This window comes from Petaurus breviceps, unplaced genomic scaffold (assembly GCF_028583685.1).
Source record: "Petaurus breviceps papuanus isolate PSGF00001 unplaced genomic scaffold, PetGlider_PUasm1.0 182, whole genome shotgun sequence".
NCBI classification, from domain to species: domain Eukaryota; kingdom Metazoa; phylum Chordata; class Mammalia; order Diprotodontia; family Petauridae; genus Petaurus; species Petaurus breviceps.
Window position 1 is genome coordinate 1,803,734 of NW_027185786.1, and position 17,595 is coordinate 1,821,328.

General features: G+C 46.2%; 1 protein-coding gene across 1 annotated transcript; it reads right to left on the reverse strand.

Annotated features, from left to right (window-relative positions):
• Window positions 1-1,588: 1,588 nt before the first annotated feature.
• SLC20A1 (solute carrier family 20 member 1) lies at window positions 1,589-16,226 on the reverse strand. The gene is made up of 11 exons (XM_069087562.1): window positions 15,946-16,226; window positions 14,991-15,579; window positions 14,731-14,871; window positions 14,560-14,645; window positions 8,894-8,990; window positions 7,156-7,275; window positions 5,647-5,913; window positions 4,921-5,479; window positions 4,632-4,817; window positions 3,905-3,989; window positions 1,589-2,723 (listed from the first exon to the last, which is right to left on the reverse strand). The coding sequence occupies exons 2-11, from the start codon at window positions 15,340-15,342 to the stop codon at window positions 2,562-2,564; spliced, it is 2,055 nt and encodes a 684-aa protein (XP_068943663.1). The 5' UTR covers window positions 15,343-15,579; window positions 15,946-16,226; the 3' UTR covers window positions 1,589-2,561.
• Window positions 16,227-17,595: the final 1,369 nt, after the last annotated feature.

Here is a 17,595-nt window from a genome sequence, read left to right on the forward strand (position 1 = left end):
CCTGGAAGATACCCAAGTCAGACATGAACTAAAACTCCTAGAGAAAGGCCTTTAGTTCAACCAGCTAATGTCTTCACAGGCATGGGAGTTTGGGGTCTGTTGAATGCTTCCATTAGTCTATTCTCTGAAACTGTCCTTTATTCATCAATAGGGGCTCTCCCACAGCTAAAGACCTACTGTCCTGAGAACAAGCCTAAAAGAGGGTAAGTGACTTCAGGAAGCAAACTGGCAGCCCAGCTGCCAGCTGGTATTTTGCAAAGCAGGACACAGAATTAGTTGAAAATTATATTTTTCCAATTATCACAGTAGGAAACATTGCTGAGACATTCAGCCCAAGCCTGCAATTAGTGAGCATTTGCTTACTTCTAGAAATAGCAGGCCCCTATCTACCAGTCTATCTGGGTCTTGAGCAAGAATACTCTTTAGGAAATATTTCGACCTAAGAGTAGTTTCTTGGTAAGGCATGCAGCCTTTACAGAGGTCATATGGACAACAAGTGTCACCTCTGGCTATGACCAGATAACCAAAGCCCTAAGAAACCCCGAGTCCATTAAAAATGTCCACATACTATTATCAGAGCTAGGGAGGATCTGTTTGAGGATAAAGGTCACCAGTTAACAAACACCATCATGCTTCAAATATCTGTGCGAGCACTGAGAGCAGGAGAGAGGTTTGCAGGCATGTTCCAGAAACTCCCAATGTAATTCCTTTCTGTGACTTCACACAATAGGATTCAGACTGGTTAAATAACTCGACAGTTACCTAGGACTAAAACAATAGGTAGGCCAAGGTCAAATGTGGCAGGGGGTGGAAGACAAAAGGTATATGTGGTCACAGAATGACCATTTCCCCCTTTAAAAGGGGAACGTCATTTAGCAGCTTTATGAAAGATTTTCAGTAATGCATGCCCTCAAACATGGCAAAACCAATCAAACAGCCTGGGTCATTCCTGTGTTCATTTAACAGATTCCTTGGTGGAGGCCTGCTTGCATTATAACCAGGCCGTTATCCCACTGAGATAGAAAGGGTGCACTGCACCCAAGATACATGCTTAAATGAGCCTGAGTTCTATCCCTTTTAGCTTCAAGCAGCTGCTTTTCACCTTGGAGGTAGCAGGAGAGAGGAAAGTGAAAAATAAAGCTCTTAAGTTCCCTCCAGTCAGGAGATAAAACTTTTGACATTTGTGGTCTTGCTGCTAGTTCCTTTAAAAATAAAACAAACCCCATTGCTTAAGGTAGAAGAGGCAGGCTTTCTCCTACCAGCTCACTTACAAAGGAAAAGCCAGAACCACTGCCACACCCCCAGAAAGGGCAAGCAAAGAGGCACCTCTACAAATAACTCAAATTGCACACCCTACTTCCATGGAGAGCCAGAGAAAATCAAACAAACACAACACTGGTCTGGAGGTCAAATTTGAGTTCTCTGGGGAGGGGAGAACCCCCAACTTGGGCTCAGATTCCTTGGGCACCTGGTAACAAGCACCAGAGGCATTCACAATATGAATGAAGCTCATGCACAATACATTGCACTGCAGGGAGTGTGAACTAATCCCCATTAATGAGAACATATTTAGCAGGACAGAAGCAACTTTTTCTAGAAAAATCATAGGCATTTTTATTTAGAGGTAGACAGATGAGCATGGACTGCTGTAGTATGTCCCATTTAACTGGTGTGTCATTCATATTCAACCCCATTCATCCATCTTACGCTGCAGGTAGAACCAAGGTTAACAAGAGGAGGTTGTTTTGAGACAGGAGGTGCTGGGAAAGGGATATATAATTACATACACTCAATGCAAAACCAGGAATACTCTTTTTCAGTGTTTCTCCAACTTTGACACCCATAAAGTACTTAGAACAGGTTCAAGAAATGCTAAGTTTGCCTTGAGGGAACATCAAAGGCTCTCTCCTGCCCCTCAGCAATAACAAAGTTAGTGCAACTTTGACAAATGAAGGACAAATGGCAGGCGCTTCTCCCCAAGCCCATGAACATCCTTACAGTTAAGGAAGTGGTTCCCATATATGCTATGGAACCTGCCACTACTTTAGACCGAATGCAGAATACAAATTACTTATTCTGCAAAATTTCCTCAGGGAATTTTCCACTTAAAAATATTTAAGGGAGGCCCCTGTTCACATCTGGTGAACCTAACAGAGCAGATCATACCATTATTATTTTGTTTGATACATACATCAGCTGGCTCTGAATGGTCCTCAAAATGACAAGGGATTATCATCAATGACAACCAACATCAAAACATAATGGAATTGAAGCCTGATATAAAAGTAGAGAAATATGTACAATAATTCACAGCCCAGAAGGAAAGGGGACCTTAATGAGAATCAGTGGAAACCTGGCTATTTTACATAGCTAATTTTGAGACAAGTCATATTTAGCACAAAAGCAATTATAGCACAAGTGACACTTCCCTCCCACTGCCCCCCAAACTTTAAAAAGACTTCTTCGGAGGAGTCCTCAGCAACACTGCTGGTCAATTTCCAGGGAGCAGGAATGTCTAAGTGTGGTCCCAAGCAGTGGTAGGAACTTCATTCCAAACGGCTTCACACTCTGAGAATGGCATATTTGAAGAGGGCCATGATAGCAGCACTGATCACTCCCGAAATCGGCACAGTGACAAACCAAGCCATGAAGATGTTTCGGAAGAGTCTCCAGTCCACGGCTTTCTTAGATCGAAGCCAGCCAACAGAAACAACAGAGCCCACCTGCAAGAGCCCACAGCTTTAGTTCATTTCCTAGAACCCATCAGGTTGTCTAGAATGAGACATCCAGTGGTAAGGGAGCTCAGGGGCATGCAGAGCACCACTGTTCTTTTACAGACGTTTTAAGGACCATGAGACACTTGACCCTGGGCACAGTCAGGCCCTCTTCTCTTTATGGCACAAACCCTCAGTTTTCGCTGTGTGATTTGGAACAAGGCATTTGTTTATCTGGACCTCAGCTTCCTCAAGTAAAAAATAGAGGAGAAAGGTCCCTTTCTAGTTCCAGAACTATGATTCTTAATATTCCAAACAATACGGGCAGTCTGCCTTAGGGCCAAAACCCTGGGTGCTAGTCCCACCACCACTGGCTCACCCAGGACCTCGGGGCCTATACATGAAGGGGCTGGATGGCATGACAAGCTCAAAGGTCCCTTCAAAGGAAATCTACACTCATCTCTGGTCTTGTTTCACTTGAGAGTCTAACATCCTATCTAGTCCTCCAGGAAACAGAGAGTATAAGAGGAGGGAAGGGAAGGCTAGAAGGGAACTAACTTTCCCGGGGTGACAGTTAAGTAACAAACATGGATAAAAGAGCCTAGCTCTCCTGGGTTGAGTCAGCCACCTTTCCTGGATACCCGGCTAATCAAAGATCCAAGCAAGGTGTGCTTGGACTTTCAATAAACTCTGTGGCACTGGGTCAGCAAGGCTGTGCAGTATTTCCTCTTAAGATGACTAATTTGATCTTCTCTGCCACTCCAGGAAGATCAGAGGCTGGAGGTGAAGGGCTGGAATCTGAATTCCTCCTGTAGCTAGAGGGAAACTACCTCCTGAGCCTGGGTGTCCTTATCTCCAAAATGGGGACAGATAACAGTGTCCACTGCAAAGATTTTATCAGACAGTGTCTGGCAAGTGCTTCTACAAGTACACAAGTCCGAGCTATTACTACAAAGACTTGAATACTTTCAACTTGTTACCTCAGGTCAACTAACATCTCAGAGCAAACCCACCAAAAAGAAAGAGCAAGTCAAGAAGTCACGGCCAAAGACCTGTCACCCTATCATTACTCACTCTTTCTACAGACTGCAAATGATTCTGTTAAAAAGGTGGATGAATCCAAGCTAACTGCTTAAACTGAAATGAAGCTTTAAGATGCAGCTCAAAAGATTAACGAGTACCACACGTACCTTACAGTGAGTTGTGCTGATGGGAAGGCCAACATTTGATGCAATTACTACCGTGAGGGCTGATGCCAGTTCAATACTGAAGCCACTGTTGATACAAAATGATTGCTCGTCAAAAGAGCCTAGTGACTCAAACCCAGGTTCAGATATCCTCTCCAATGACCAGTTTAAGCTACCCACCTTGGGACTGAAAGAAGGCCCTATCAGATAACAAGCTAGGTTTCCACAGGCAAAGTAGCCTGCCTTTGTTACAATTCAAATTTGCAGATAAAAACTAGCATAAAGCAGTGACCTCAGCATTCCCCCTCAACAGAAGAACCTTGTATTCCAGCATGTGTCTAAATGGTGTTTTAAATTCTAACGGGAGCCAGATGCTACTGCAAACGTCTGGCAAGTGTCTCTGTCCTAGCTCCCAGGTAAGGACAAATGAAACCCAAGCAGACACAAAGCTGTCCAAACTAAAAGTCACTACTCTTGGCACGTCAATCAAGTCTCAGATCTTGGTGTGCTCACAGGACAGTTATTTGTTCACCTGGCCAGTGGAGCCAACTTGTTTAGTAAGATTATTCTAACAGAAGTATTATCAGAAACTATATACTAGAAATTTAACCCTAATCAATAGGAATAAACACTGAAAATATGCTTATAGTTTTGCTATTCTAAAAGGATTTTACATAGAATAAAACACTACACAAATCTAGAAGATAACTCTGGTCTTATAACCACTTACCTAGAGGGTGTGATTGGTGTAAGATCCTTCCCCATGGTTTGAATAACTCTCCTTCCCCAGACCCAGAGACCAATACATATACCAACACCACCATACAACAGAAGCCAAATTGGGGTTGCTACTTTGGAAGAGACATCTCTAGTTTGATAGACCAAATACAGAGCTACCAGAGGTCCAATGGCATTGCTGGAAGATAAGCACAGAACAAAACGTGTCAAGACCAACCTTCTTCTTCATGTTGTCTAATTTATGTCTTCATGCATGCATGGCAGACTAATAGCCAACTGACCTTACATCGTTGCCACCATGGGCAAAAGAGCCGAAGCAGGCTGTGAGAATCTGCAAGAACTGGAAAAGCAGGGAGATCTCCGGCTTGTCCTGATCACGCCACTCTTCCAGGGAGTCGCCACTGCCCTTCCTGTCACCGAGGCCCTGCTCAGCCTGGACACTCACATCCACATCGGACACTGAGTGGATGTCGGACACAGCGTTGCAGTAGCTGGTGTAGCTATCCATGCGGACCCTCTTCTTGGAGTCAGAGGCCGGCCCCGTCAGCTTCTCCATCTCCTCCCCCTTGGGTTCTCCTTCTTTGGCACGGAATGAATCCAAAGGCATGCCACAGATGGCCATGGTGTAGGACGTGTAGCTGTTGTTGCGCCGCAGTGGCTTGTCACTCGAGTCCCCCATGCAGTCTCCCACCTTGGCGAGGTGCAGCTTGTGCAGTAACTCTTTGTACAAGCCAGAATCTTTATGCACAGTGTGATACTGATAGTGGCCGCTCGAATTCATCTGGTTGCTGACTGTTTGATTGAACTGGACCAGGTTCCCATTGGGCAACTGCACTGTGCCTATGGAAGGTGGAAGTAATATATATGTATACATGTTCAAACTTCCCTATCACTGCCCCCTTCTCCATTTTAAACTTGTAAAAGCTTCCACAGCACCTAGAATAGTATCTAACACATAAGCCCCCACCCCCCAAAAAACCAACTACTTTTGAAACCACAAAACTAACCATTCATTGCACTGTCAATATTCGTTTCTTTCACATCTACACTAGGAAGCCTCTCTCGCTCTGGGGCTTCCTCCAGATCTCCCAGTTTGAATGAGACAGTTCTCTCCTCTACTGCAGCTCGCAGCGGCACTGTAGCAGCTCCCCCATCAGAAACAGGGTTCCTGCTTTCAGCATCACCAAGGGACAGCTTGGCTTCCTCTTGATCTTCTTTCAAGCTACTCTTTTTCTCCATTAAGGGGCTCTCAGAAGGACTGGATTTGATTTCTCCTACACAGCAAGACAAGTCATTTTAAAGCTCATCAACTTTTCCCACTCCCTAATAAGTATTTTTGCTTTATTTGTCCATCCCCTTCCAATCATTAATAGTTTTTTCCTGTTGTAGTTCAAGAAGCCCATCTTTCATCCAATACGTCATGGGAGAGAAAGGAATGCTTTCTTATCTCAGACAAATTCAGATGTTTGGGGGAGAGGGGTGTGAAAATGAGCTACCAACCACTAGCTTTATTCCAACAAGAGTAATAACCTCAGGCACTAACACAGGGCACCAACTGTTTCATGAAATTCAGTTTCTTCATCTTTAAAATGAGGTTGAACAAGAGAGATCCAAGCTCCTATTCTCATTTGGATACCATGACTACACCTACTTTATGTTCTTGAACATCCATGTGGTAAAGCTGAAAATTCCTTCTGCTACAGTGGTCAGATACTAAAGCTATCCCACAGCATGCTGGGATAGAGAGTTCTAAGATGCTGCTGTGCAGGCCTGACCACGACTCCAGCCAAGAGCCTAGCCTGCCCTCCCCCTGGGTTTCCTTAGGTCTGCAGCAGCAGTGACACAGCACTCACACTGCTGCAGTCTGCGTCACGTACTTTCTGGAGAGGAATAAACTGCTTTGAAAACCCAACAGCTTAAATTCTGTAACTGACAAAAGTAAAGAAAGGAAAAACCTCAACCCCTTGTCAAACACCCACCAAGGACCTTAAAACTACCAAGACCTTAAAAGAGGATAGTCATATATTTAAGTATTTAGTTAAACTATTTAAAATCATGACACTCCTGCGCCCCAGGACAACATAGTTTTCATATGCCACATAAAATTCATGCTCTAAAAATGTATGCCACCAATCTAAGGTTTGGGTTTGTGGGTATCTTCAAAGGTAAGCTGTCACTCGCATTAAAAGGCTCCAACCACCAAAGAAGGTCTCCCCTTTTCCCAGGTCTCCCCATCTCCTGGGCTCCCTTTTCCGTCCCTCTATTCCTAACACTAAACCTTATTCATAACTCAAGAAAATTGCTTCTCCCCTCCCCACCCCACCCTTCAGAAATTAAGTATCCTCTTATGCCACTCAGGAATTTCCCATGAACTTTTCAAAATTTCCAAATTGATGTGAAACAACTACATACATCTCTCCAAAACCTAACAGAACATCGTTTGGCAATGGATCTCAAATTATTTTTAAATTCAACAAGTCCAAACAGCTACATTTTCACTTTGTCAGATTACTTACGTTCAATTTTTCTCTTCATCCTGGGACAGACAAGGAACCAGACGATAAGGGCACAGAAAACAGCACATCCCACCGAGATGAGGATGGTACCCCACAGAGGAAGTTTGTCAAAGCCCAGCACTAGGAGATAAAATAAGGGATCTTGAAAACCCCAGGGCAACAGCCCCCTGCAACACTGGGGAACCCTCCACGGGAGGTTCTTCTAGATCTTCATCAGCCTAGGGTCAGTCAGTGTGAATTTCTCTGCTAGTCATAAGACAAGTGAACTGACCTCTGGAAAAAAGACAGTGCAAGTCTTAAAAACCTAAGGAAGCACATGACAAAGTGAACTTGATTCTTCCTTTTCCCTCTTCAGAACAGACTTAAGGACTGCAAGAATTTGGATGACCTGCAGCTAGCAGGGAAGGGATAGGAGAGGACAGTTAAAGATTGTGCTGGCAATACTGAGATCAAAATGGCAGAAAGGTCACAAACACCCTGCAATTCCCCCTTTCTCCTGTGTCTCAAGAGGCAACTGTTCATCATCTAGTATCTAATAACTATTAGAACAATCTGAATTTTCTAGGACTTTTTTTAAAGAAAAACATGACAGTCCATCAAATTATCTATCTTTTGTGATTAATTTTCTTGGTTTTTTGGTCTAAGCTCCAAAAATTCACTAATATGTTCCAAGTCCCCATCTTGGTTCCTTGCAAGTTCAAATTCTAAGCACTCTCTCCCCAAGTCCTACAGTTCTGCCACTAATTCAGTGGGACTGTGGTTGAACTGAACCACCGCCACTTTTCTTCCACTGGTCTTAATTCTGTCCCTGCTACTTAACAGCAATGTTTTTAAACTGTGATACATAGTAAGAGTAGTATTGCCAAAATTTGTGAACAATGCTATCCATGAAAAAGATTCTCTCACACATCCAAAAAAAATTCCATGCAGTGATTTGAAATAAGAAATCACGCTAAAGGATGCCCATGGTTCTCACATTTTTGTTCAAGGCCTTGTTATTTTGAGATCTTTTATTAAGTGGATCCATGAATTTATGTAAAACCGATTTGTAAATGTCCTCTCTCCCTATCTCACTATGGGACAGTTACCCCAATATGACCCCTTTAGGATGTTTTAAGTTAGGCATTCCAGCTTCATCCTGTGCCTCAGACAAAACAAAATAGCCAACATTCCAATCTTTGCAGGCTCACAATAGTTTTCCTCTCAGCTGCATGAATTCCTCTTCCAAGTGCACTCACACCAGCTGTCAAAGATCCCAACTCTTCTCAGTCAAGTAGATTCAAGGGAGTGATTTAAAATTTAGGGAACGGAACCAAGGTAACTGAATTCCACTTGAGGTCGAAATGACAAAATCCAACACCTCAAGTCTTAAGACTGATTATCCAAAGTTGAATAAGGCTAAGGATTCTTCAGTAAGCAGCCAGGGTCCTGATCAATTCCAGTACTTTTAGTATAGGTAGGAGGAGAAAGGGAGGGAGAAGACCATATTATCGGTGGTTCCTGTGAAGACTAAAGAGGAAAGGTCTGGAGTGATTTAGAATCTGAGCAGGTCTCTGGTTGGGAAACTATCTAGGTTAACTCAGCGTACACTAGCCTGCAGCCTTCTGTAATGGGCACAGGCCAGCCACCTTCTAGGAGATTTCAGCCCTGTAAAGCAAAAAGGGGTAAATTGGGCATTTAATGCAAGGTTTGTAACCAAGTTCAAATTTCACATTTAAATATTTTAATCCGAACTTACAGGGTGCTCCAGTGTACATGATGGAGAAGAGGTTAATTCCAATTGTGCAGGCATAGAAAACTGGCAGCGCTCGTAAGCCATTAGGAACTGGGTCACTCTGAAAGACAAATTTTAAAGTTAAGTAGCTCATGGAAGTCAAGGCCTACTCACAGGCTGTTCACCCTGAGACTGAAGCTGAACATTTAGCATGCACTATTTTTTTTACCTAGCCAGATGATAATGTGGGGCACTGGGGAGAGAGAAACACCTTGGGAAGACCCAGGTTCAAATCTTCCTCTGGCTTAAGTGTATCTGTGGGCAATTCATTTTCCATCTCTCAATGAGCTGACCAAGTTACAAGACTAAAGGAGAGTTTGGACATCAATCTCCACTTCCTATTATTCTCACACATTAAAGATAAAAAAGGGCAGAACCTGGAATTAGCAGGTGCTTTTTTAGCCAGTGCCTCTGCTTACACTTGCCACATAAGTGACCCAACAATCATTCTAACATAGAATGCATTAAAATTGGGGTGGCTAGGAGGTGCAGTGAATAGACCACCAGCCCTGGAGTCAGGAGGACCTGAGTTCAAATCTGGCCTCAGACACTTACTAGCTGTGTGACCCTGGGCAAGTCACTTAACCCCAATTGCCCTGCCTTCCCCCTCCAAAAAGAAAACAAAACCCTACAAGAATGTGTAAAAATTGTTAAAGAAATAAAGCTTCCCAGTAAGCAGGTTCCTTTCTTTTCTATGTCCTTTGCGGCTGTCTAGCCCAGAGACATTAGTTTCTAGCTTACGTTAACTCTCTGGGCCATAGAAAAAATTTGCTAGATGCCACAGAAGTATGATGCACCCAGTGATTACTCTCTAGTGTTCTCTTGATTTCAACAAAGCTGTTTCCCCCAGTCTGAATATCACTGGGTCATGGAAGAACAGATACACCATTTTAACTTTTGCTAACTATTGCTTCCTTCCCCAAAATGATTTAATATTTATACATCATACAATAAGAGGACGATGTCAGATTATCTGTAGTTATCACTGCATCAGAATCAGAAAGGGGAGCTTAATCTGATACTTTCTTAAATGGTTCAAAACACAGCTCAAGAATTTATGCAAATAAAATAGTAAATACTAACAACCAAGTTCACGTCACTGGACTGCAAACATGTTGTGAATTTCTGACTGGAGGAGAGGTACTTTCAAATGAAATAGTGAACACAGAAATACACAGAAATTCACAATATCAGACTAGAAACTCCATCTGCCAAGAATGGGAAGAATCCTTTTGTACAACATCTGAATGCCCCTTGCTTTTGTGAAAGATTCTCAGTTTGATGAACTTCCCTTCACTTTTTCTAAGATGTATCGGAAGCAGCAAAAACTGCTGTTAATGGTAGTTCAAAAAGGATGATATATCCAAAGTCTTCAAAGTGAGTTTCTCCTCAGTTCCTCTTCATTCTGTATTTGCCAGGGCCATGGAATGGACCATATATATCCCAAAGAATTGTGCATTATTTTAGCATTGATACTCTCTTGTATTGATTTTCACTAAATGAGCCTCAGATTGACTAGAATTCAGAAATAACCAACCAATTTGAAGCATAAAAGCAAACTCTATGAGTAAAGAGTACTCCAAATCCTAATTTTTATACACCTTTCTTGGCTTTTTCATTCCTTTACATCTGAGCTGGGTTTTAGATGTAATGTCTGACAACAAATAAAACCAGGGTCGAGACTATGTCATCTTATGGAAAGGAGACACCAGGGAACAGACCTGAACTGAACCCAATTTTTCTTTTCCCTTCAGAAAGGATTAAGTTGTGCAACCATTCACATGGAATTTGGGTTTTACACAAAAATGTGGCTAATGGGGCACAAAAAAAAGAGCAAAGTCAGAGCCTTTCCCAGCCCTGTTCTAAGTTGTGTACTGGGAACAGGAATTGTGGGCTGGGTCTAGGGCAGTCAGATTTGGGGAGTGGTGATCTTAAGTGTTTTAAAAATAAAAACATGATTGTGTGACATACAGACACAACTGCAAGTCCCTGTTTCATCCTTCATTATCAAATATGGCTTTTACCTTGAGATCCACATGCAGCAGAACAACTCAAAATGGCTATGTTCTAGACAAAGCACGTAAGGGAGACCAGCACAAGAAGTTCAATAATCCCAGAAGCCACACTGTTCAGAGGAAGATTCTCTAGGCAGCAGCAGTGGTGGCTGTATCCCAAACATCAATCAAAACGGAGCTGTCTCAGGCTAGTATGTCCTACCAGCTAATTCATCTGAGCCAACCTTTTCCCTAATAGAGCTGGGAGCTGGCACCAAGGAAACGACATGAGCCTCTCCTGTGACTGAAGCATAACAAACTATAGACTATCAGGGAACCCAGGTCTCAGTTTCGCCTTCACGAAATAATTGATTTATTTTCCTGTCCTATCATAAAAGACACAGATAGATTTTCTAACTTACTTATCCCTGAAAACACAAGCTTACTTTCTATTAAAAACGCTAAAAAGTTTCAGTACCTTGAGTTTTTCACCTCCAACCCCCACCATAAAGTTTGTAATTGAGAAGGGTAAGTCAAACAAGCAGAAGGGAAAAATAAATGGCTTCTCTAGTTCACATGGCTTTGAGCAGTGTTTCTCTTCTTCCTCACAAGGGGTCAGGTGCTGAAAGATTTTCTTTCTACCTCCCAACCACCCCCCAGATCGTGCAAGATCTGTGCAAGAGCCCCGGTACCAGTGGGCATGTGAATGCTGTGGCAGCAGCAGCCAACTCACCAACTCTGCAATATATCTAGACAAAAAGTAAACCTCCCCTGATATCTAAACCAATTTGTAATTATCTACATAGGCATCCATGTCCAAGGCCCCCAATTCCTAAATGCACTGAAAGAAACTTACATGCACTGGTACAGTCTATACAGACTAAGGTGCCCAGTGTGTTATGGCTTTAAAATGTGAGGTAAGAAGTGACTTTCTTGTCAAAATACTTGGAAAAATACCAAAAGGACACATGCTATTGTGGAAACTGCACTATGCTCAGGGGTAATCTGAGTCTACATGCCCACCCCCAATCTGGGAGGGGGGGTCCCATCAACTTGGATGTAGGGGAAAAAAAAACGATATTTCAATTTAATGGTTGTCCTTTGTATCTCATACATTTATAAACCATTTTCTGAAAAGAGGTTGCTAGACTTCAGACTTCCAGAGAGGTCCATGGGTGTGCTATTCTCCATGCACATAACAGAACTGTTGAAACTGAGCACTTCTAAAGCCACAGTGCATATCTCTGTCATTCACTGATTACTTCAGGTGAAGATTCCAAGAAAAAAGCATGATGTAAAATTAAAGCGTCTTCTACAACCCAGCTGCCCTTGAACTACTACTGAAGCATGTTTCTAGCTGCTTAACACATTACTCTAGACATAGTAGGCACTCAAATGTTTGCTGAGGCTTGAATTAAGTCTAACTTTAAGCCTCTTACCAAGCAGAAAACAACCTGCAAACTACTTAAGCCAGCTGCTTGATGTAAACTCCACAATATCCAAACAGGCTCAGAAACTAGGGAGATGAACAGAAATGCGTGTTCCCAAAGCAAAACAAAATCAGTTATCTTAGGGGTCCAGTACATGGGTACTCTAGCATCCAAGAGGCACAAGCAGACTTTGTTCCTCTAAGCCTGGGGGTGTCAAAGACCCTCAGAGAAGAGCCAGAATCCACTGCAAAGTCCTAATTAACCTGAGACTGTTCTGGGGTCTCAACTTAAAGCCATCAGGTATTATTCCAAGAGAAGAGTCACCCTCAGATTAGCTACAAAACACAGGGTTACATTTTCCCCAAATCATACATCTTTCCCCTCTCTTTTCCCCCCACAGCTGGGCTACTGATTATTCTTGTAATTCATTTGCAATCAGGTTTTAAATATCCTCATCTACAGACACGGCCTCAGATAGTCAAGGAAACTCCAGTTCCTACAACTAAGGGCTGTTGTGTTCAGAAATGGGGGGAGGGATGCTTAAGCCATATTCTGAAGCTTCACCATAACAGTGATGATGAGTTTCCCAGTCTCTGCTACCTGACCACAACAGAATATAGAGAAGTAACTGACAGTACTGGAAATCCTACAAAGTTTTCTACAATCCCATGCAGCACCCAAGGGCTACCTCACTGAATTCATATCTCCAAATGGCCACTGAAGTTAATCTACAATCCAACAGTTTCCCCTTTTTGAGGTATTTTGAAAAGGGCCTGGAGAATAAGAAATGACTAAATCCAAATTTCCCATGAACAAGAAACCTAAGCCAGGATATCTTAACACTGAAACCCAAAGTCACCAGAATTCTTAGCCATTGAAAACTAAAATGAGACTACTATGGGAGGTAGCAACTACAGGCTCCATCTCGGAATAAAACACTAATTTACTCAGACACAGAATCTGACAACAAAATTGGTCTCTTTTGCTTTCAACAATAAAGCAATCATCAGACTGATACTTATTATCTGTGGGGTAGGGGTATCTGTCCCCACATGTAGAGAGTGAAGAGACATTCTGAGACAATGTCCAGAATACCTTCAAAACAAAGCAGGTCAGGAAAACGTGGGAGCCAGTATTCTTAGAACAAATTAATACATTTGATAAAATTTCCTCAATCGAATCAAGAGGAGAAAAGCCAACAAAATAGTCCCAGATCCTCTGACTCCACCCATCTGAAGCACCCCAGGATTCCCAGTGACAAGCAGGGAAACCAGGCTAAAGGCAGCTGGCTGCTAGGCCAAGCCAGCATGGGCTAGTCCCAGTTGCTGAGTTACCCTGGTTGTTAGCAGCCTAACACTTAAGGACAGTCAAGGTTCATGTGGGAAATGACTGACAACAAATCACTTCTACTAAGTTACAAAGTTTCCACAGGAAAGTGGCACAAGATCTTTCCCTACAGTTACTTTCATGCCAGACAAACAGAATTCACAGCCCTGCTTCCCGAGAGACTAGATGACCTAATAGATTTTATTCTCTCCATCTCTAATTTCTGATTTGGGACCTCACTCCAGAGCACAAAATACTCTGGGAAGATAACATTGTTCACCAAAGAAATGTAACTGCAGACCAGAGCCAACCACAATCCTCAACTGCTTCGTTTTATTTAGTGTCTGATTTAAGAGAACACGTATTATAATCAGACCCATGTGAAACTAACTCCATTGGAAGTTGGGTTCAAGACTGCACAAATCTCAATCCTAGGAGTGTGGACAGATTTAGATTAAAAAAAAACAACAACAACAACAACACAACAACAAACCACTGGACTTGGGAGTTAGAAAACCCAAATTCAGATTCCCCCCCTTCCCAGCCCACAGACCAGGTCTCAGGTAAATAATATGAACCTTTTGGATTAGAATGAGCGTCTATTCTATGCCACTCTGGTCACAGTGCACTAGTGAAGTACGAAGAAAGGTAATTTTCATGTTGCTCAACAAATCTTGGCAAGGACAATTCTGTCTTTTTTAAGTTATTTTATTGGCACAGTGGTTCCTGATTTCTAAACCTGTTTCCAATCAGAATCCACTGCCCCTAGACCACAAGCCCACCTGCTAATAACCCCATTCTCCAGGAAGAAAACCTGGAGCTAGCTGGGGCAGCGTCTGAGCCCGCCTTATAACACAGTGAGAGAAAGGAAGAGACATACCTTTCGGAGGATGAAGGATCGAACTAGGAAGAAGAGAATTGCAGACATAATGCCGGAAAGAAGAGGGGAGATGAACCACGACATCACTGGGGAGAGAGCACAGGAGGCATCGGGATGAGCGGTCTGACCGGCCCAGACCCGCAGTCCCCAGGCCCCGGGTGCAGCACCTACCGATTTTCAGCAGCTCGGACCACTTGACACCTTCCTGCCCCTTGGCCACCAGGGAGAAACCGATGGTCGCACCGACAATACAGTGGGTACCGGAAATGGGAAGCTTCAAGAACGAAGCCACTAGCTGCCAGACAGCGGAGCCTGGGGCGGAGGGCGGAGGCCGGCTCAGCCCGGGTGCCCGGGCACCCCCGCCCCGGCCCCCCCGCTCCCCGCCCCGGCCCCCCGCCGCGCGGGTCCCCGCCCCCAGACCCCGCACTCACCAAACATGGCACTGACCGAGCCGGCCATGAGCAGCTGCTGCGTGCCGTTGTACATCTCCACGTCGATGAGGCCCTTGCGGATGGTCTCGCTCACCTTGGCGCCCAGCAGCACGGAGCCCACCGTCTCGAACACGCTGGCCAGCACGCAGGCCTGCCGCAGGGTCACCACGCCCGAGCCCACGGCCGTGCCGAACGAGTTGGCCACGTCGTTGGCGCCCACGGAGAAGGCGAGCACAAAGGCGATGACGAAGCCCAGCACGAGCATCCACAGATAGTCCGTGAGCGGCGCGGGCGCGGTGGGCGGCGGCGTGGGCGTCAGCAGCGCCTCCAGGGCGCCCGGAATGCTGGCCATGCTTGCGCAGGGGGCGCGGGCTGGGGTCGGGGGTCGGGACGGGGGAGGTGTGCGCGACTACAATAAATAGGCTATCTTATATACAATTAAATACTGAGGACGCGGGTTCGCGCGGCAGGGCTACCGCTATACGCGGCGCAGGGGCATCTCGGGGTGCTGCCGGCTCCGGGGGCTCCGGGGGGCTCCGATGCGGGGACGCGGCGCCATGGCGGACCTCAGCGCGGACTCGAGGGCATCCTGCGGGGGGAGAACCCACGCTAGCACCATCTCTTCCGGGGACCCCCGGGGTGCGGACCGGGCGGGGGCGCGGGCACGTGGTGGCGGCAGGAAGCACTGGGCTCCCGCGGGAGGAGGAGGGGAGGCCCGCGCGCGCCTCCCTCGCGACCGTTGTGCGAAGCGCGCGCGCGCGCGCGGGGGACGGGAGGAAGGAGGGGCGGAAGAACGCGAGAAGCAGAGAAAGAGCGCGCGGACCCGGCCGGGAAGCCCAGATTCCCGCGCGCGCCGCCAAGGGCGGGGAGCCGCCAAAAGCGCCCGGAGGGGGATGGGCGGCGGCCGGTGCTTAGGCGGAGACACAGACCCTCCTCCACCCACCCTGCTACTCACCAACGGGAAGCGGCGGCGGCGGGAGGACGGCCCCGGTCAGAACCCCAAACACGAAACGGAAAGACGCGAAGATCCCAGGCCGAGCCGAGAACGAGTGACGACGCGACGCTGCCGGCAGCTGCTACTAGAAAACCCCACGCGGTACCCCGTCAGCCATCACCTAACCGGCGCACGCCGCCGGCGGCCCTTCTTATAACCGGCCCGGCGCCCCCACGTGACCCTTCACGGCCCGCCCTCCTCCCAAGGAGGGGGTTACACCCTCCATCAACGTCACCCCGCCCGCCCCTCCCAGCGCAGGAGCGTTTTAGCACCATGTGATCTAATCGAGCCTCCCGATTGGAGGTCTGCGAGCTGCGGGCCACGCCTCGTCTGGGAAGGAGTCCCCGCCCCCTCCGGGTCCCGGTGTTTCCCACGTGAGGCTGGTGAATCACCTTTGCAGTTTAGTGGCCCCGTTTTGGGGTTTTCTCCGTGGAACTCCGCCTCACAGCCCCGTCCTTCTCTTCAGCTGGCTAAGATTGCCTGCTGCAGCCCCTTTAGAAGGCGCCTCGCTCTCCTCCCCCGGGCAGTGCGGCAGATCCCCGGACGGGGGCGGCCCCTCCTCCGGGGTTCAGGACTCCTCGGAGTCTTGTTCTCGCCCTCGGGGAAGGAGAAGGCACCCGGCCGCCCGGCCTGGCCGCCTTGCACTGCTAAACCCGTGACCCGCTTGCCCTCATCCACGAGGGGCATGACCCCCCCCCGTAAATGGGACACGCGGGTGGGGATCCCTTATCCACGAAGGGCATGATACCCGTAAAAAAGAGGACAGGAGTTCCTTATCCACGAGGGGCACTGATCCCCCCCCGTAAAAAGGGGGGCAGGGGTTCCTTATCTTCGAAGGACACTGATTACCCCCCCCCATAAAAAAGGGGGCTCGGACGATGGGGATTGGAGGGCTTAGAGCGAGTCTAGCCGTTCGGCGGCCCTGGAGGAAGTTAGGAGGGCCGGGAGAAACTGACAGCTCCAGGCCCTCGGGGCGATTTCCTCTCCTGCATCCGGTTGCCTCATCTGCTAGGTGGAGGTGGCTCTGGGCTTCAGAGCGCTGCCTTTGAATACAATCCAGGAAGTGGATCTTATCTACTTTTCTAGGACTGGTCTGACTGCGGAGGAAGTCTAAGGCTCCCCACTTGTAGATGAACACTTTGGCCTTGGCCACAGTCGAAATAAAGGGAAAAGAAAATACAAAATGACGTTCTCCGGCCCCGAGTCTTGGCGCTGGCTGCCCCTGTGCCTCACCTCCTCTTTCCATACCTTCCTTCAAAGCTCTTTTCTCAGCCCTCACCCTCCGTACTTTTCCTGCTTCCATATCTTGTTTACATAGTTTTGCACTTCCCCCATTAAAAATGAGAGCTCTTTGAAGGCAGGGACGGTGGCTTTTTTATTTTCATTTCTTTGTGTACGCTTCATTTAGCTTAGATCTTTGAGCTATTAATCAAATACTGGTCCTCTGAGTCTGGAACCTTGTGAATCTACAGTGTTCTGGCAGAGTGTTGGAGAAAGAATTACTAATGGATGAGTTTTGATCCTGAGGAATCTTGGGGTAACCCTATCACAGTAGAAAAGTTAGTTAATAAGGGAAAGGGATAGCTCATACTGTGTGCCAGGAAGTATACT